The sequence below is a fragment of the Opisthocomus hoazin genome, chromosome 14 (assembly GCF_030867145.1).
Source record: "Opisthocomus hoazin isolate bOpiHoa1 chromosome 14, bOpiHoa1.hap1, whole genome shotgun sequence".
NCBI lineage: Eukaryota > Metazoa > Chordata > Aves > Opisthocomiformes > Opisthocomidae > Opisthocomus > Opisthocomus hoazin.
This window is the reverse complement of record NC_134427.1, coordinates 16,022,660-16,042,992: the sequence shown is the minus strand read 5'-3', so window position 1 is coordinate 16,042,992 and position 20,333 is coordinate 16,022,660. Positions and strand designations below refer to the sequence as shown.

The 20,333-nt window shown below is 45.6% G+C and overlaps 1 protein-coding gene across 4 annotated transcripts in view; it reads left to right on the top strand.

Annotated features, from left to right (window-relative positions):
- Positions 1 to 20,333, top strand: part of NRK (Nik related kinase) — a 109,373-nt gene that overhangs the window by 62,462 nt on the left and 26,578 nt on the right. For 2 of the 4 annotated variants that reach the window (XM_075435251.1, XM_075435249.1), the window contains exons 15-20: positions 984 to 1,136; positions 9,936 to 10,067; positions 10,903 to 10,970; positions 12,595 to 12,707; positions 16,673 to 16,770; positions 17,841 to 17,959. In XM_075435251.1, the coding sequence (XP_075291366.1) occupies positions 984 to 1,136; positions 9,936 to 10,067; positions 10,903 to 10,970; positions 12,595 to 12,707; positions 16,673 to 16,770; positions 17,841 to 17,959 (683 nt within the window). The remainder of the gene's footprint in view (positions 1 to 983; positions 1,137 to 9,935; positions 10,068 to 10,902; positions 10,971 to 12,594; positions 12,708 to 16,672; positions 16,771 to 17,840; positions 17,960 to 20,333) is intronic. The other 2 variants (XM_075435253.1, XM_075435252.1) reach the window with 2 other exon arrangements.

Here is a 20,333-nt window from a genome sequence, read left to right as displayed (position 1 = left end):
TGCCTTTCATTATTAGGAGTTGCAAGTAATGAAAATCTGGCCTCAAGAGCGGTATAACTGTAGAGCTCACTGGGGATAGAATTTCATGGTATTTGGCTGTGGTTGCTTGTTTTAATAAGTTTTTTTTTGTGAGTGGTTTTTTTTTTGTGTGTGTGCTCTTTTCTTACCCGATTGAGATCTGTGAGACTAAGTGGAATGATTTTCCATCTCCTCAGCAGTTTCCTAGGCTGTGTTAAGAATATGCTTACCTTCCTGACATAGGCACAAACATCCAGATATAGTGAGAGATACTATTAAGAATGCCCACCCAGACACAGATAACTGGGTATTTTTATAGCATAAATCTCTAGTTTACTGTGTAGAGCTGTTTCTAGGCTGCTGAATCAGAGGATATGCTAAAGATTTACACTGGAGAATGGGAATTTGTCATGTTGAATGAAACTGGAAAGAGTAGTGGGGTCAAAACCATAGAATCAAGATTTTTATAATAAACAATACCCTCAGGAAATAAAAGGACCTTTATTTCTTCTAGAGGATGTTCCTCAATCTTTTCCATAGGGCAAGTAAAATACCAAAAGATAGAGCGTTAGAAGTGTTTTAAAGTAGAAAACAATATGCAGTAATATCAATGTTTTAGAAGGAGATAATAAATGCACAGGAAAACAGACTGCATGCTGTCAAAGATAAGTAAACATGGCCAGATGATTCCTCCCAGCTAAAATCTCAGCCTGCAGCAAATGGGATGGCCTAGAATACAGCGGATGGCAACTCAGGCCCTTTTCCTTGCTGCAGTTTAGAAACTTGATGGAAAAAGAAGGGTTGCAAATGGAGAGGCAATAACAGTTCATATTGTACCAGGGATGGCCTCTCCCCAGTGAGGAGGTCCGTCAGAGTTGATGCGTGCTGTGCTGCTGCTGGAGAACATCCAGGCTGCAAAGTCTGAAGCTCGGTGTGCAACACGCTGCTGTTTTTCTCCTTTTCAGACTGAGGACCGAAAACCTGTAAGTGACAGCATGCAGCCTTCCCTCCCGTGGCCAGCGGTGCTGGGGCACGACGCCACGCCGCACGCCAGGATGGGATCTGGCAGCAGTTCCAGCCCTTGCACCCCTGCGCCGCAGAGAGCCGTGTTAGTACAGGTACAGTACTGCTGCCCCAGCCGGAAAGGAGAAAGCTTGGGTGGTTCCTAAGCAGAACAGCACATTGGAAACCTGATTTCCTTTGCTTCTGGCACAAATGACTGAGGCCTGTGCAAACCAGCTCAGAGGTTTTTAGTGCCACCGCATGCTGCTAAGTTCTATATGGAATTATACTTAGGCACTGCAGATCGGGGTTAGATAACTGATATTTTTATATACTTGATGCCTGATTGCTGATTCCATTATACTACTCTTAGATGTTTCACTGAGAGTCTGAATTACTGTGCTGTTGCAGTCCCTGGGTGACGTATTATTTATACAGCACCATAAATATATGTGGCACTTTGCAAAACAAGTCCAAACTCAAATTTTTTATCCCTGAAGACCATATATACAAGCAAGACTGTTAGTGATCTTATGAAATAATGTAGAAATATATGGAGATGCAATAAGGACCAATGGAGAGTTAGATTTTGCCTGTGGATAGAGCCCAGAAGGTCTGTGACTTGAAAAACTTCAATATTAGAACACTGAATATTAGTAATACTCAGTACCTATACAGTGAAAGCATTCTGATAAAAGTTCTGCATTGGAGTTCTTCTCTCAAAACATTTTGGCTCCTGCTATTTCTACCAGTTCTAGGAGAGGTGATTTAGGGTTCTCACAGTGTGCCCAAAAACTCGGATTGCTTTCAGCATCCTACTCTTTCACAGTATGTGAAATATAAGTAGCTTAGACTGCAGTTACTTTTCCCTCCAGTCTCTTGTGAAGGGACTATAAGCATGTGTGAGCAGAAGAAAACCAAGACAGCAAGCAGAAATGGAATAAACTGTTTTAAGTGTGAGCACCGCTCATTTAAGCTGGAAATCTCCACTTGCTTTGAAAACATGCAGTGGCAGGAATAATCTTACTGCCTTTACGGTTCCCCACAGCACTTCATTCGTGCTTTCTTTCATCCCCTCAATGAGGATATACAGTTATAGCGCTTGTTTTATTCTTGGCAGCTCTCGGTTTGTGCTGGATTCTGGGTGGATGGGTGTACAGCTTCTGATCCATCTCTCCAGTTGCTTCTGTGGGATTTAGCTAGTGGTACCCACAGCAGAGTGGCAGTCGGATCAGGCTTAGGAGTTGTTTCTGTGCTTCTGTGGCATCCGGTGGCCTCTTTTCCTCCTGCGTTGGATCTCGGAGTCAAAGGGAGAAGATCAAACTGCAGAGGAGTGTGGGTTATTAGTTTCAGCTCAGCTGCTTTCAGAGCATGTCACGCTGTCTCACTGCTGAGCCCTAACAGCAGGGTGGGCCCGTGTACTTCTTTGAGGCTGCCTGCGATTATGGGTAATTACTATGACGTTAGATTGTATTAACCCCAGCTTTTCCTCGACGCATTGTTGGCCACTGAAATCTTGCTTAACCTGAGCTTCTGGTGAACATCCTGCATGGAAGATCATAGAATCATAGAATGGTTTGGGTTGGAAGGAACCCTTAAAGGTCACTGAGTCCAACCCCCTTGCAATGAGCGGGGACATTAACCTTTATCCCTTGTCCTATTGTTACAGGCCCCATCACCTCCCTCGACCTGCTGGCCACGCTTCTTTTGGTGCAGCCCAGGATGCAGCTGGCATTCTGGGCTGCGAGTGCACATTGCCAGGTCATGTCCAGCTTTTCATCCACCAGTACCCCCAGGTCCTTCTCAGCAGGGCTGCTCTCAATCTCTTCATACTCCAGTCTTATTGATACTGGGGGTTGCCCTGAGCCAGGTGCAGGACTTTGCACCTGGCCTTGTTGAACCTCTTGAGATTCATACAGGTTCACTTCTTGAGCTTGTCCGGGTCCCTCTGATGGCATCCTATCCCTCAGGCATGTCAATCGCACCACTCAGCTTGGTGTCATCGTCAGACTTGCTGAGGGTGCACTTGGTCCTGCTGTCTGTGTCATTGATGAAGATATTAAACAGTACTGGTCCAAATATGGACCTCTGAGGGATTCCACTAGTCACTGTTCTCTATCCGGACATTGAGGCATTGACCACTACTCTCTGGATGTGACCTTTCAGCCAATTCCTTACCCACCAAATAGTTCACCCATCAAATCCATATCTCTTCAATTTAGAGAGAAAGATGTTGTGGGGGACCATGTCAAAGGCCTTACAGAAGTCCAGAGAGACGACATCTCTAGCTCTTCCCCTGTCCACTGATGCAGTCACTCCATCACAGAAGGCCACTGGGTTGGTCAGGCAGGACTTGCACTTGGTGAAGCCATTCTGGCTGTCTTGAATCACCTCCCTGTCCTCAGCGTGCCTTAGCATAGCTTCCAGGAGGATCTGTTCCATGATCTTTTTGGGCACAGAGGTGAGGCTGACAAGTCGGTAGTTCCCAGGGTCCTCCTTTCCACCCTTTTTAAAAATGAGTGCAATGTTTCCCTTTTTTCAGTCACCAGGGACTTCACCTGACTGCCATGACTTTTCAGATATCATGGAGAGTGGCTAGGCAACTACATCAGCCAGTTCCCTCAGGACTCTGGGATGCATCTCGTCAGATCTCATAGACTTATGTATGTTCAGGTTCTTCAGGTGGTCTCATACCTGATCTTCTCTTATAGTGGGAGGGACTTTTCTCCCCCAGTCCTTGCCTTGAGGTCCATCCACTTGAGAGTTGTGAGAAGAGAGGTTGCCAGTGAAGATTGAGGCCTCAGCCAAGTCCGAGTACCTCAGCATTCTCCTCATCCATTGTTACCAGTGTGTCAGTCTTTCTCATCAGGGGGGATACGCTTTCTCTGACCTTCCTTTTCTGGCTGACACACATCTAGAAGCCTTTCTTCTCATTCTTTGCATCCCTTGCCAAGTTCGGCTCCAGCCGCGCCATGGCCCTCCTGACCCCATCCCTGCACAACCAGGCAGCATCCCTACACTCTTCCCAGGATAGCTGTCCCTGCTTCCCCTGCATGTGCCTTTCCTTCTTGCCCTTTAGTTTGACCAGCAGGTCTCGATTCAGTCACACTGGTCTCTTGCCTTCCTTTCCTGATTTCTTACATCTGGGGATCGAGACATCTTGCACTCTGTGGAAAGTGTCCTTAAAGACCTGCCAGCTCTGATCTGCTCCCCTGTCCCTGAGGGCAGTTTCCCAGGGGGTCCCATTGACTAGCTCCTTGAACAGATGGAATTGCTTTCCTAAAATTCACAGTCCTGGCTTTACTCTTCACCTGACTCTTATCCCTCAGGACTGCGGACTCCACTAGTGCGTGATCACTGCAGCCCAGGCTGCCTCCAATCAAGTCTCTCGTTAGCTCACTTGCGTTGGTGACCAGCAAGTCCAGTAATGCATGCCCTCTGGTAAGGGTGTCTATTACCTGGCTTAAGAAGTTATCCTCAATGCATTCCAGGAGTCTTCTGGATTGCCTACAGCTCGCTGCACTACTTTTTCAGCAGATGTTGGGATGGCTGAAGTCCCCTAGCAGGATATGGATAATGCTATAAAACGCAAGATATGGAAGTGCCTTAAAAATCACGCCCTTGTTAGCAGCTCCGTGTACTGGCCATGTCAAGCTCAGCGTGCCCTGAGTCAGCCCTCCTCATAGCACTGTTCTCATCTTCTCCCTTTTCTCAGGCTGTGCTTTGCAAAGCACGCCATAGTACCTCCTTCCCCAAGAGCCAGGGTGCTTGCGGATCAGGCTCCCTGGCTCAGCCTCACCCGTGTCCTTCTGCTTCTGCTTATGCCATGGAGCAAGTCTGTGGGAGGCAGGTAATAGCTGGCTGTTACCGTCGTTAAGTCAAAGCCTCCCTGTCCCTTTCCTGTTCAGGTTGCTGTTTGGTGATGGTGGAAGAATCACCACAGACGGCTTTTGGGAGAGGAAGGGCCCTGCTTCACCTGATAACTTTTACCTGGGAAAATACTTGTGTATCTTCTCACATCCTTTTCTCCAGGGCCTGTTGGTCATTTGAAGTCACGAGTATTGTAACTGGGCTGAGTGGATGCCCTGGCTTGTCGGATCGAATCACTGGAGAGCTGGTGCAAAGTCTACAGTTTGTATGTTAGCCTTGGGTAGAGGCTGGCAGCTTCCTTGAGGTGAATATTTCAGCCCTGCAGTGGGAGTGGGAGAGCCCATAGTTTGTTGCAGGGCATTTGGGATTCTGCGGCAGTAGAGTGGCTGTACAGAGGGTGGTCCTGCCCTGTTAAAATGCCACTCCCGGGGTGAAAGGAGCTACGTTCTAGGCTGGGTGCGTCACCTGGGAGAGGTCACTTCATTCCTTTGCACCCTGTTGGTGCTTCTTGGTTTGGTAGTAGCTCTCCCTGCTGCCGAGGGAAGTGGTGAGGAATGAAGCAGTATTTACCAATCTCTTTCACATTCCCTGATGGAATCTACACTATAAAAATTTTATGCTGTTGAAAGTGATGGTGTTAGTTAAGGATAATAGCAGCAAGTGTTACACAGTTGTCACCGTGTGATTTCACTCCCTGCTGGCAGCTGCCCTGTTACCCGCTCCCAAGTCAGTGGTCCAGCTGGTAGAGAGCTGGTGGACAGGGAGAAGCCAATCTGTACTGTCACCTGCTGTGGTAGTATGGAGACCAGATGAACTTCAAAGGGTGATTCCTAAGTCCTCTGGTTGTGTTTCCTTTCACTGGTTGGCAGCAGCTGTTGGTGCTAATAGTGGCATGTTTGGATATGCTGCCTGCATTAACTGTATGAAGTGTTAAGGCAGTGTGAGTGATGGGCCAGTTAGTCACCTGGAGATTAAAAGACTCACAGCAATATACTTCCAAAGTTCGATACGTGGGTGCCTTGTTGATTTAAAATAAAAGTGAACTGCGGAGTTAAAATGCAAGCTGAATTCATCACAGATGTCTGTGCTGAAGAACTTCCAGCCAGGTTTGGCAGAGAGGGATCATCTGTCATCACCACTCTGCTCAGACAAAAATGACTTCTTATTTTAAACAATCATATTCTGTGAGATTTTGTGGCACATCCTGGTTGCCCAAATTTATCTCAGAATTATTTCACTGGAAATCTTAACACAGCCCCGAGGTGCAGGGAGCGTGATTTCTCAGTGTCTGGTATCCTGTCTGGCTGGCGAGGGAAACATGAGATATTACCAGGTCAGAGTGTACCACTTCTACCTGGTTTGTATCTGGTTTGTGTTTGCTGCAGCACAGCAGCAGATCAGGCTCTCTGGTTGTGGTGGTGTGGAATGAGCCATTCTGGGCTACCTGCAGAATTTCACAGAGGCGTCTTGAACAAAGTCACTGAGTCTGTTTCTCTGCCGCACGTCTCCTGCGTTCAGTTCTGGGCTCCCCAGCTCAAGAAAGATGAGGAGCGACTGGAGAGAGTCCAGTGGAGGGCTGCGAAGGTGATCAGGGGACTGGAGCATCTCTCCTGTGAGGAAAGGCTGAGGGAGCTGGGCTTGTTTAGCCTGAAGAAGAGAAGGCTGAGAGGGGACCTTAGAAATGCCTAGAAATATCTGCAGGGTGGGTGTCAGGAGGACGGGGCCAGACTCTTCTCAGTGGTGCCCAGCGACAGGACAAGGGGCAATGGGCACAAACTGAGGCACAGGAAGTTCCGTCTGAACAGGAGGAAGAATTTCTTCACTCTGAGGGTGACGGAGCCCTGGCCCAGGCTGCCCAGAGGGGTTGTGGATTCTCCTTCTCTGGAGATATTCAAAACCCACCTGGACAAGGTCCTGTGCAGCCTGCTGTAGGTGACCCTGCTTTGGCAGGGAGGTTGGACTATATGATCCCCAGAGGTCCCTTCCAACCCTGAACATACTGTGATTCTGTGACTAGTGGAGGAATTTAGCTGACATCTGAAATGAACACCATTTTTTAGTTGACTGTGTGGTTTTCCTGTAGGATTTACTAGCTAGATCTCCTCTATTGTCTGGAGTAATGTGGCTGAAACAGGACAGGAAATCTAACAATATTAGAAGAACTAGCTGTGCATTAGGTCATGGGTTGACCCAGTATCCCAGAGCAGATCTACTCAGAAGTCTAAGAAAATCCCTTTCCTTTTGCTGTTTTGTAACAACAGTTGCACTTATCTACCCTCTGTGTGTAGATTCATTTCTAATTACTAATTTAGGCATCCTCCAAAAGGCAGTGCAGCCTGTCTTTTTATAAGTTCTTGCTCCGAAATCTTTTCAGACTAACTCTAGTAATCAGTCTTTTGTACTGTATCACCTTCTGTTACAGTTTCAGGGTCCTTTTCCGTAGCTCTGTTAGGTGTGCCTTTATGGTCTGAAGACACGTAGTAGGTAACACTTTGTCCACCAGCGCTTTCTGTGCATGAGAGGAGCTGCTGTTCTTTCAGTATTACTTAAAATAAAAGCAATTTCAGGCTCAAGGCTGAATAGTTTAGAATCATTGTCAGGGTTTTTTTTTTTATTTTTTTTTTTCCCCTTGCAAATTATTTTATCTGTAAAACTTAAGGGGAATATCAAAGACTACAATTTTGAGGATTATCTGAGACATTTTTGGCTTGCTGTGGAATTGCAAGGTCTTGTAGGTCCTACAGAAATCATCCCAAAAGCAGACGTTGCCTCTTGGCTTTGCATGGAACCGGTGTATGGGTCTCTTTTTGCCCAAAGAAGGTCTGTGGGTACCATCTGCGTGGTTTGGATTCACTCAGTCACTTATATCCTGATTCAGCAAAGCTCATCCCTGCTTTTAAGCACAAATAATTTTCTGGTAGTCTTCAGGACTCAAAAGCTGGAATTTAGGAAGAAATGCAAGTATCTTGTTGAAAAAGTGGCAAGGGGGGGGAAAAATCCTGCTGTATTCTGATAATAATACACTTGCTATAAAACCTATTGCTGCACCCACGATAAATCATTTCAGGGGAACACTTTGCTGTTGAAATAATTCTGGTTAACTTAAAACTATTATTAGTGACAATCATGTTGGACAAAAAAGTAATTTTGACAAAATGAAAGGACATGGATTATGAGATGTTATAACTGCTGAAAAAGCTATTTTCTGTAAAGGAAGTCAACAGAACATACTGTCCCAAAAAGGCAGAAAAAGCACCAGAATATTTAACTAGGTGAACTTCTCAGGATGGTTTTTCGACAGCTGACTTTGCCGTGCTTGTCTGGGAGGTTGTGATGGGACATTTGAATGGATGTTTGCCATCTTTAACTAGTTTTAGAATTGCTACCTGTAAATATTTAAGTGACTTTGAACATTATTGCCGTGAAATAATTAGTCTTGTAGAGTTATAGGGAGTTCATACTCATATTATATTATTGAAAAGCTGTGCGCAGTTCTCGGTTACTGTGTTTTACTTTTGAAGACTGGGGAACTGGAGAATTTTATAGACTTGGGCTGATGAATCAAAAAAATGTTTGTCTTGATTCATTCTTTGGGAAACTGAACTGCAGCTGCCTCTGATCTGAGTGCAGTAACTCAATCGGGACACAAGAGTTTGAACTGTGACTCAGACAAAAATTGCCAGCCTTTTTCTTAGGCCTGCAAGGGGCGGGGATGCTGGTCCGGCCGTGCGTTTGAGAAAGAGATGCCTCCCAGCAGAGGTGCGTTAGCGTTCCGGGGCACGGACTCCCTGCCGACACGGGAAGGACCGCAGCCCGTGGCGTTCCTGCCGGCTGCAGGTGTCTCTGGAGAGCCCCGGTCTTGATTTGCATGGGAGGTCTGACAAGATGAAGCACAAAGTGGTATAGCTTCAGGCATTTCTTTAATACTTTTTTCTATTTCTGTAACATCAAATTGGTTCTAGCATAGCAATCCCTCAAGATGGGCCCAGCTCACACAGCATTTCCGTGTGCTCTGTCTCGGTCCTGTGCCCAAGATGATTTCTCATTTCAGGGAGGATCAGTACATTCAGTTGACATTTTTAGCTCTGCGTCTTTCTTCGTCTTTGGAAGATGCCAGTGTAATAGACCGTTAATGTGTGGAATTTAAGGGACCTTACCTTCTTTTCTTTTATCTTCTTTTTTCTTTTAAATACAGAATCAGAGGACCAAATTTTGAGTATTTTAGCTTGAGCTTTACACTGTTGTTCCTTGGAATGAAGACTTTGCAAGGAAGTGATTTGATTGCTTCCACTGCCCCCCTGCCCCTGTAATTAGGGCGTTTGCTATCCTAATGCTCTAATTTGATCCCTTTTGAAGATACTTTTCAAACAGAGGCAGTCGCAATGGGAGCACCTGGACATGACTAACCATTAGATGTAGTCTTGAACGTGGTTTCTTATGTCTTTCTTACTGTATTCTCAAGTTTGATTTTCTTCAAGTAATTGAAATATCTGTTACAGAGGAGGCCCAGGGCACCCTCGTAAGCACTGGAGAGCTGAAAGCTCTTCGAGTTGGCAGTTTGTCTCCATTGCCTCTAGGTTGCTGGTGGGCTTGCAAAGACTACTTTGGAAGTTGACATGTAACTTAGGGGAGGTGGGTTCCCCCAGTGATTATACTGTCTAAATTCTGAAATGGAAGCATTCTTATTCAGCAATAATTTTTGCATCATCCAATTAAGCAGTTAGCTGTGCGTTGCCAGTGACTTATTAGCTTCTCCATAGATTTAAGATGGGGAAATATGTGTACAGCACAGATGTTTTTACTGTTTCTTTTTTTTTTTTTGTACCCTTCACCTTGAAACATTTGTGCCTAACATGCTAATATGCTGGAAATTAGTAACTTACTGTACAGTGAACAAGGTGAGCAGGGCTGTATCCAAACACAATATTCCTTGTACATTTACTAAAAATTTGATCTCACAAACAGGACCATTGATATCTGTTGAGATTGGGACCTGTTACCTAGGCAGGGAAGTACAATTCAACATGAATTTCATTTGTTTCAAGTGTGAAAATTTCCGGGCTAGTAAGGATGTGTACCACAGCAGTTCGCTGTCAGATATGGTGACGACACCACTCAGCCCTGTGCAAGATGATGTATTCTGGAGCGTGAGTCAAAATGAAGAACAGCCCCCCAAGGTATGTGAAGCTCAGGGTGTTTGGCACTGATTGGTGGTTAATGGCACTCTGTTCAGTTCCCCTGCGCTGTGTAGCGTCCATCCTCTGGACTTCATGAAACTCGGTGAAAATCTCATTGCTTGTACATTAACTGGGTCTCAGTAATGTAGAAAGAAGATACGAATTTATAAGCAGGTCAGTGTTCTGTGTTTACGTGTATGTATATAATATTGGCAGTATCTGCGAATGCAGATACACTTCTTTTGTTAGACCAACTATTTGTAGCTGCCCATTCTGTGAGAAATCTGGCTTGTTGCGGAAAAGCTCATTAGTTTGTATAATTCAGGTGATGGTGTATTTCTCATTTTAACAGAATTTCTCAGAATAAGTACAAGAATATTTGTGTGGGGATGTGTATATGCATGTGCGCATGTATTCATTTTATTAATTTGCATTTGGGGTGTGGATGTGTGTGTCTCTTCCCCCCAGCCCTTTGGTAGCACAGAAGGTGGTAATCCACCACCTAGGGAGAGCTGCATTAAGTGACTGCAGATGGGTTTCCCTCTCTGCTTTGGGTATCGACCAAGAATAATGCCAACTCTAGGGAAAGGTGCAAACCACTTGCAGCCTGCACCCTGATAGATTGCACAGGCTTAGAGCAAACTGGAAGCACCTGCTGCTGACTTGCATCTTCTAGTGTTGGTGTCATGGAAGACCTCTCCACAGGTCCCACTGAAGCACTGTTCATTTGTGTTGGTTAGTCTTATTTTTGCATTGATAGAGGGTAATCATTAGGTTTATTAATTGAGTCTAAAATATCAGTAGCAAACTTAAAACTTTTGATTAAATCCTTAAGGTTCCAGAAAGGACAACCTCTAAATTTTACATCAGGGATCAGCCTGGTCATCAGAGATGCCTTTCAAGGTAAGCTCTTAAACGTTTTATGCTTATACTAATGCTGATTTATTGCCAATATGAAAACTAAAGCAAATTTATTAAAAGCAAGGCCATAACCTCAGTAACACCAAACTGTCATGGCTTCGTAACTCATTTAACAGCAGTTACAGTTATTTTGTCTTTTGAGTGAGTTTGTCCACAAAAATAACTCACCGAACTTCCTGATCTTAAACCTGAAGGAAGTATCTAATAAGCCAGCTTCCTTTTAATGGTTGACATAACTGATTGAAAAAGAAACAAGCCTCCTGTAGATGATCGCCTCCTTTTCATGCAAGGTAGTTCTGTCTTCTTCTGGAAAGCAGCACTTTTAATATGTAAGGGCTGTTCCATCTGTAATAATTCCTGCAATGAGTCTTTTCATTTGATTCAGCCTGTTTGGCATGCCGTAGTGGGTTGCATGCAAGTTGTGTGTCCATTTCCCACTTCATGGCCAGCGTGTTGTGCAGTCCTTTAACTGCTTGCAGTTTGGTGATGCTTTACTTTCCCTTCACATTAGAGCAAGTGGCTGCTGATGGTGCTGGTTGCTTGAGATCCAAGCCTGTTGGCACTGATGGTGGCAGGTGGGACTGGTGATGGTCAGGGCTGCCTGGATGCTCTTGCAGATGCTCTACATCAGTGCCGATGCCATTGGTTTCAACGCGGAGTTAGGTGCCTGGATGCTTTGGCGAGTGGGGGTCTGGCCCCAACTCGCTGTGTAGGCATTTACAGTTATAGCTTGTGAAGTTTGTCCCTGTAGCTTTGTTTTCCTGGTCATAGCTTGAACAGGCTGTCTGTAGATGTATCTTGACTATTTTGGCAGTCTGCCCTTAGGGCTAGTGTACTTTTTTCATATCCCAGGAGAAAAGACCACGGATACAGAGAGCTCAGTGATAAAGGGTAGCCCCCACAGGATATCTAATCAGGGAACATAATGCTGTGAGAAACTAGGGTTGGAGAGATTTGAAAGGGAAGTCGATTTAGCTGACAGAACAAAATCATGTGCAGCACTTCTGATGAGCCAGAGTCAGAAATATCATCTGAAATAACTTTCAAGTGAAGTCAGGCTCTAAATGCTCTTTACTTAGGAATTACAGGAGGCAAAGCAGAAAAGAAACATGTAGGTAAACCACAGTGTTAGAAGTGAGTGGCTTCTGAGCCTGGGTTTCTGGGTGAGCCACTGTTCTGCTTCACAATCATGGCAAGGTGGCTTACTGTCCAATGCAGTCCTTTCTCCATTGATAAGGGGACAATACCCCCTTCTGGGAGGGTACTGGAGCAGACTTCAGTATTTGTAAGAGCCAAGAGATTTTGGAATGAGGAGTGATGCAGATCTGAAGAGGCCAAGGGAGAAGTACGTCTAGTAGGATATTTTGTAATAACTTGGGAATCTCTGTAATCTCCCAGAATGACTGCCTGGAGGAAACTGTCCCCTCCATCTTGTCTCACTACTGGGTGGCCCTGCTCGGAGCAGCAAGGAATATAAAATTTTTATTTATCAGCATTATATCATAGAGTAACAGCAGGGAACTTGATTCAGTGGCCTAGGAAGTCCGTTCCAGTCTGTGTTCCTGCATGCAAGACAGTCTGATCTGCTTTTTGTCTTTCTGTTTAGTAACACTCATCAGTCATCCGCCGGGGGACATGCTCTGAAGCTAAACAGCAGCAGCACTCCTGGCAACAAGCAGTGGGAGATGGGATCTCATCAGAGCAGCTGGTCAACCTCAGGTGATTCCTAAGTCAAAGATTCATCAGTCAAAATGTGCAAAATCCCTATCGCATGAAGTGGGCTTCTGCAGGGTGTCAAGTCCTGCATTGCAAATGGAATCTTTTTTTTAACAATGTCTTCTGGCTTTTGAAAGCCCTCTGGATTTTATAGTTCCATGTTACTAAAATATAAACACTTCCTTTTTTGAATCAAAAAGTGACTGTGAACGTATTTCCATAAACAAAATTTGAATTGCCTCAATTAAGAATTGAAAACAGTCAGTTCTTTTGCACTTACTGACACTATTGAAACTCAGCAGAGCCAACATTACAGACATACGGATGTCATTCAGTACTAATGTTCACCCACTGGCGCTTCCTGCATAACTGTGTGCTGCTTTTTTGCATTGCCCACTAATAAGATGATACAGATGAACAGTTGCTGTACTCTAATACTTCACTCTAATAACATGCTGGCTGAAGGAAGCATAAGAGTCTCTGTATGGCACTTTATGAAATGTTCCTCCAATATTCTTTTATTTGCAGCAAGATAGTGGAACTGAAGGAAAAAAAAACAGGCAGAAGTTAAAAGGTAGAGATAGCGTCATCCACTTTCAGGAAAGTACAACTTTGTAAGGTATCTTGTTATCACTGGCAGCGGTGTAGGAACACAGTGGGCTTGCTCATGGTTGTGCAGATTTTTTGCAGTACAGACTCCAGTTCCTGAGATGTGACCTGAGATTCTGGCAGATGGGGACACGGAGGAGAAGTGGAAAGCTTTGCTCCTCTGTTGTTATTCCGAAGGGTGTTTTCTGTGGGTCAACAGTAGGGCAGTTTCTTATGTAGCAACTTGCGAAGCAGTGGTGTGTTACAGTGCTTTGCATCCAGGTTGACTACTAAAGATGGGGAATCACACCCAATTCAAAGCAGAGTGAATGCTAAAAATGTCATTAAACCACACCAGTGAGCTGCTGAGGTCATTTGTTTTTAAACTGAGGCTCACGTTGTTAATTTGCAAGCCCTTGATAAATGAAGAACAAATTGCTTATTTATTACACTTACACAGTCAAGTCAGTTTTGCTTTCACTAACTACACAAATAAGAAGCTTTGCTTCAAGAGGAATGCAAAGAACACTTTAAATATCTTGGGGTTTGTTTCTTTTTGCTCTTATGTCATTTTATGTTTGCATAACAGCGTAGTGATGAACAAGGCACAACAGCCCAGCTCAGCTTTGCAGTGTCTGCATGATGTGTGACTCCTGTGCTATTTTGGCATGGGGAAATGAAAACCTCACCCGCAATGGAAAGAATAGAAAACCTCCCTTGTGGTTTAAACTGTCTCCTTGGGTTCTTAAGTGTCATTAAATTACAGCTAGTTCTGGCATATGGTGTTCCAGAAAGAGTTTGTTGCTTTCCCAAACCCACAGGGATAATGAATTGGGCAGGAAAGGGCTATAAATACTCTAAAGCTAATAATTCTGCTGAGTTGCTTACGTGCTCATTGACCGATAAGGAATTCTCAATTGTAAAAGCTTTGCAAAATGCATTAATACATTAAGCCATTGTGATAGAACTATCTAAATTACCAAATACAAATCCTAATTTGTGTGAGCTTGAATTCTTCCCCCTTAACTTGCAAGGAATCCTGTTGGTAGCAGTGGGATAGTCATGGGAGAAATTGCTGAACGAGGCAGTCATCGAGCTGGCTGGTGTGTCCCAGCGGCAGGGTGAGGGCACGTCTGCTTTCCCTCCCTTCACTGGTATCAGGAATGGTGTGCAGAAGACAGCATCTCTCCAAGGCTGCTCTTGCTATTCCAGGGCAGCTTTGTGGACAGTGGGGGTGTTGAAAGGGAAGATGGCTTGGATGGGTGTGCACTTTGCTGGGTAAAAACACCAACAGGATGGCTAGACCCAAAGAGTGGTGGTGAATGGAGTTAAATCCAGCTGGCGACCGATCACAAGTGGTGTTCCCCAGGGCTCAGTATTGGGGCCAGTTCTGTTTAACGTCTTTATCAATGATCTGGACAAGGGGATTGAGTGCTCCCTCAGCAGGTTTGCAGATGACACCAAGCTGGGCGGGAGTGTCAATCTGCTGGAGGGTAGGAAGGCTCTGCAGAGGGATCTGGCCAGGCTGGATTGATGGGCCGAGGCCAACTGTATGAGGTTCAACAACAGGGCCAAGTGCTGGGCCTGCACTTGGGTCACACCAACCCCATGCAACACTACAGGCTTGGGGAGGAGTGGCTGGAGAGCTGCCTGGTGGAAAAGGACCTGGGGGTGCTGGTCGATAGCCGCTGAACATGAGCCAGCAGTGTGCCCAGGTGGCGAAGAAGGCCAACGGCATCCTGGCTTGGATCAGGAATGGTGTGGCCAGCAGGAGCAGGGAGGTGATCGTGCCCCTGTGCTGGGCACTGGTGAGGCCGCACCTGGAGTACTGTGTTCAGTTTTGGGCCCCTCACTACAAGAAGGACATTGAGGGGCTGGAGTGTGTCCAGAGAAGGGCAGCAAGGCTGGTGAAGGGGTTAGAGCACAAGTCTTATGAGCAGCGGCTGAGGGAGCTGGGGCTGTTCAGTCTGGAGAAGAGCAGGCTGAGGGGGGACTTTATCACTCTCTACAACTACCTGAAAGGAGGTTATAGTGAGGTGAGTGTTGGTCTCTTCTCCCAAGTAACCAGCAATAGCATGAGAGGAAAAGGCCTCAAGTTGCGTCAGGGAAGGTTTAGATTGGATATGAGGAAAGATTTTTTCACTGTAAGGGCTATCAAGCATTGGAACAGGCTGCCCAGGGAAGTGGATAAGTCACCATCCCTGGAGGTATTGAAAAGACTTACAAATGTGGAGCTTAGGGACATGGTTTAGTAGTAGAATTGACAGTGTTAGGTTAGTGGTTGGATTCGATGATCTTGAAGGTCTCCTCCCACCTAAATGATTCTATGATTCTGTGATTCACTTAATTATTTGCGAGCATCCCTCCTAACATGGCATCAGCATGTGCAGATGGACTCCAGCTCCTCTAGTGTTGTTTGCTTGGGTATTCAATAGCTATGCAAGCATGGGGGCAAGTGAAGGTCCCCAAGCCACCTAGGAGGGAGGTGTAGTGACACAGCTTCCTTGATACCTGTACCTGATCTTGGGCAGAGTGTCATGAGGTGCCACCTGGCACTGAGATGGCCCACGTCGGGGTCCAGCTCTCTGCAGAAATGAGGACTGTTATCACCTACTTCCCCACGGCGCAGAGTGGAAGTGGGAGCCAAGACATGACACTGCATGTGCCCCAAGGGAAGCAGGGATGCAGAATGGTTCTCCCTGTGCTGCCCTAGGAAGCAGTGAATCCTCTTCTGCTTTTAGCTTGACCCAATGCTCATGAGTGAAGTTTAGTGCAGCTGTTTGCCCCCAGCCCTGTTGGGTTTAGAGATTCAGATCCTTTAGACTGGTTTTGTGCAACAGTTTTGTGAAGGCCAAATCTTGGCACCACGTCTGTCTGCTCATGAAAATCTGCATGGCGGGCCCAGGCTCTTGTACCGTCTCCCCGACCTCTATGTACAGTCACAGGACTATAGCTGGGTGGCACCTTCAGTGCTGGAATATACCCAGCAGCTGCTGATACGATGAGCTGTCTCCCCTCAGAAGAGGATCAGAGGAAGGGATTAGCATACCCTCACCCTTTTCCCTTGCAAGCTGCCTTCCAGTCCACGGAGCTGTTGCTGGTGCGCAGTGGGAGTATGTTGCCAAGGTTTTGGTCTGCTTGTCTTACTCTGACAGCATTAAACTGCACCAGTATCGATTTATATACATAATACTGTGGCATCCAGAACTATTGGGAAACAGGCAAAAAGATTTCCCTTTGCAACAAAGAGAAAAAAAAAAGTTTGTCAGCAGAGGCTGGTGTCTGCTTTGGGGTGGTAACCGTATGTCCTTGTCTTACTGGCCCCCTCTGTCACTGTGCTGCAAACGCATTTAAAAAAAGCAACTTAATTTTTTTTCCAGGGAATCCCGTACCAGCCAAGGCAGAGAATGCTTTGTCCCAGAACCACTTGCAGCTGCAGAAGAAGTCTGAAAAAGTTTCTCATCCAGGCCAGATTGCAGTAAGTTCTTTTAAATCCACTGATATTTTGATTTGTTCATGGTTTTCACTGAGGGCATGTCTATACACACAGCTCCTCTGTTCGTGCTTGAGTTTGTGAGCTAATGAGTCCATCTGAGAGCCTGCGTGAGGCTGGCTTGAGCTTGCTGCTGCGTGAACGTGTCTCATCAGCTTTCGGTCCAGGTCTGACTTGTGTCCAGCTCAGGTCGTCGGCAGAGAGTTCATTTTTTCTGAACCTGCCTGGTCATACGTCTTTTAGAAAGGAAGGGTATGTCTTTAATATTTCAGGAAGACATTGATCACTTGTCATGCAACCCAGAAGTCAAGATCATGCCTGTGGCTTGTGCAAATATGCAGTGTGTGACTGCCTGGAATACGCTCTACCAGGCTGTGACACACTCAAGACTGGCCTGACTCTCCGTTCGCTGACGTGACACTGATGGAAAGGATGACTGCTGCTCCTCTGTCTGTCTTACTGACGCATTTCTGTTCTTTGGTGGTGGTTTTTTTTTGGGGGGGGGATGCCTGTCAGCCAGCTGGAGCTCACGGAGCCTTGTGCAGCAGCTCATATGTGGGGTGCTCGGTGTTTTAAACCTTTGCAGGCAGGCCTAGGTGGCTCCAGGGGATGCTGAGCAGGGAGCATGGGGCAGCTGCAGCTTACTGGAGTCCTCAACCCCTCCTGGCTTGTCAGGGACCGGAGGTTTGAAGAAGACTTTGTGTTTAGGCCATTGCCAGTGATGTGGGAGGCCTTTAGGTCCCGTAGGACTGGGGTGCCGAACTGCCGCGCGGGTGTGAGCCCTGGCTGTGGTGGTATTGCCTGTCCAGCCCCAAGGTGCTTGTACCCGCTCTGCGCAGGTGCAGCCTGTGCTCCGGCACGGCCCCGCAAGCCTCTGTACGAGATACCCACTTGTGAAGGACCAACCAAAGCATCAGCTTCCTAATAAAGCTTTTCTGGTGTGGAAGTGACAAGAACTATATTTGCTGGGGCAGTAAAATACTGCGCGTGCTGTTTGGCGATGGGTTTTTCCATGAGAAAAAAAAAAAAAAATCAGCAGAGTTTTCTTTACTCAGAGTCCAGGTTCCTTTGCCAAGGGGAAGGACAGTGTCAGCTCATTCTTAAAAGCAGCAGAATATTCCTCATCCAGTGACGAAGGCAGCAGCAGCGATGAAGATGACATGAACCACACAAGGTTGGCTTGATTTTTTTTTTTTAATTATTATTATTTTCTTCCTTTTTGTTACACACTTCTAAATATCTGGAAAAAATTGGTGTACACAAATACTACCTCCCCTCTGAAGTCACCATCAGTCATTTATGTCAGCTGTAATTAGGCAGTTTAATCACGCTATAATGAACTCCCGGGGGTAAATGTTTGCTCCATCAGATGTGTGCAGTGTAATAAGCTTTGATGACTTGCTGCCCTGGGACAATGAGGAGATGTCTCATTTTAACTGACTATCAGTAGGTAGTGCTTTTACAGGGAATACTTCACGTTAATATACATTTAAATGGAATTTTTGAAAGAAAAAGGGGGAGGGAGAGAAAACTGTACCCCTTCATGCTGTATACAGGTTGCATTGAAAAAAAACAAGGCAAACGTGGCCCTTGTATTCAGTTAGTCGGTTCACGCCAGGAGAAATAATTACCACTGAAAAGCTGATTCCTTCACCAGGGCTGTTTATTATAAAGAGGGGATAGTGTAAGCAGGATCTGTTTTTGTAAAATTTGCTGTATTTTTAGTATTTTTATTTTGCACAGTTGCTGTGGTTGCCAGAGGATGCTGTGGTTTGTACCAAGCTGATCTCACCTGAACTGTTTCTCTCTAGCTTTCCAGTTTCTCGTGTTGATTTTGTGAGTGACATCTTGTGGTGTTTCACCTGTCATGCGAAATGGGTGTTCTGCTGAGAAACAATGGAGCGTGAACAGCTGCTACTCCGAGTGGAAGAGAGTCGGGGGATCAGTTGGCCAGCCCTGCTGTTTGGAACAGCAAACAGATTGATTTTTTAGTATGGATGAATGAAACTTCTAATTTTCTTGCAAAGAGACTTCAGCTGAATTCAAGTTCTGGGATTTACATTGAAGTGCATCACGGGGCCACAGAGCCCTTGCTCTGCTGACGTAGTTGCACATGCAGTTTTGTCAGTCTTCAGGAGGAGACGCACAGATTTGTAGCACTATTGGCAAGCTATTGCCTTGGCCTGGTACCAGTCCTTTCCCCTGTGCTGCTCTCAAGAAGGTAGCGGTTTTGCGCTGGCATATGCTCCTGATTTGCATTTCTGAAGTTCATTTTCAAAGCTGAGGGATGAAGAGGGAGGATGTTAAAAATCTTGTCGCTTATTCAGTGCACCTGAAAGAGCTGTCTTTTTACTGCAGTGCCTTTATTTTCTTACTGCTCCTCTTCCAAACCACCTTATTCTGATCTGTAAGAAGTTTTATTCACTCTAGGTCATAGAATTCATCCTAGAACTCAGAAAGACTCTACATAAAAATATGGATTTGCCCTGTAGCAATGACTTTGCTGTGTAAGTGTTAGATTGCTGTGATCCTTGCATGCTGTAATGATTTGAAGGAGTGGTACCACTGCCTTTGGAAATCTGCATGTGTTATTTGCATCCCCTCTGTGTGTGAGATCAACCAGTCCTCTAGAGAAGTGGAATTAGCAGAATGGTCCCTGTCAGGTTTGCCTTCCTCTGCACGCAGCCACCGCAAGAACTCCTGTAAAATCAAATGTATAATCTTGTCTGTTAACCAAGTCCCTTCACCCCAGCTGAACGCCATTTATATTAAAAGATAGATACTTTGGGAAATATATCCTGATTACTACCAAGTAAATAGCAAAAAGGATAGTAAGCAAAGTGAAGGCAGCAGCCAGCATCGAAACTTTGCATATTCTGGATAAAGTGAAGGTTTTTGTTTTTCTTGCTATCTAAAGCATGTGAATGCAGGATCTGAAGCCCCTTGCAGTCTGGAGGAGTGTTTCTGCGTGGGCTTTGGCTGAGACATCTTAGGCCAAGATTTAGTTGGCTGCTGAAAACAATCCGTGTTTTCTTGTTCTTGCCTGGGCTGTGGAACAGCTTTTGATGTCCGTGTTCCAGCTTTCATGGAGGTGCCCAGCAGGACTAGACTTGGGACATGCACATGTGCAAGAGAAAGAGCTTCATATTCTCTTGGACGGAGGTTGTTAACCATCCTGAGAAGGCTCATTTCCGAGGAAGCCAGGGCTAAGGGCCACTGTCTTTTACCAATAAAACAACTTGTGGTCTTGTTTTCCTTTTCAGCAAGATGAGTCAGAATTCTTTCACACAGACCAAGTTTTTGTTTTAAGGAAAGTTTGTCTGTGTATGTGATCCAGCATCTTACCTGCTTGTACAGCTATATCTGTTCCATTGCTGCTACTTTCTCCTACTCTACTGAGAGTGCTTCCTCCTTCAATGCCTGCAGCATTCACATTTCCCCTAAAACACAGAGTTTCCTGGGGCTCATTTCGTATAGTTCAGTTTCCTCTCACTGCTCTTTATATGCTGTTCCCTAGCAAAATTTGAACAAGGTGAGTGCAGGTGTGT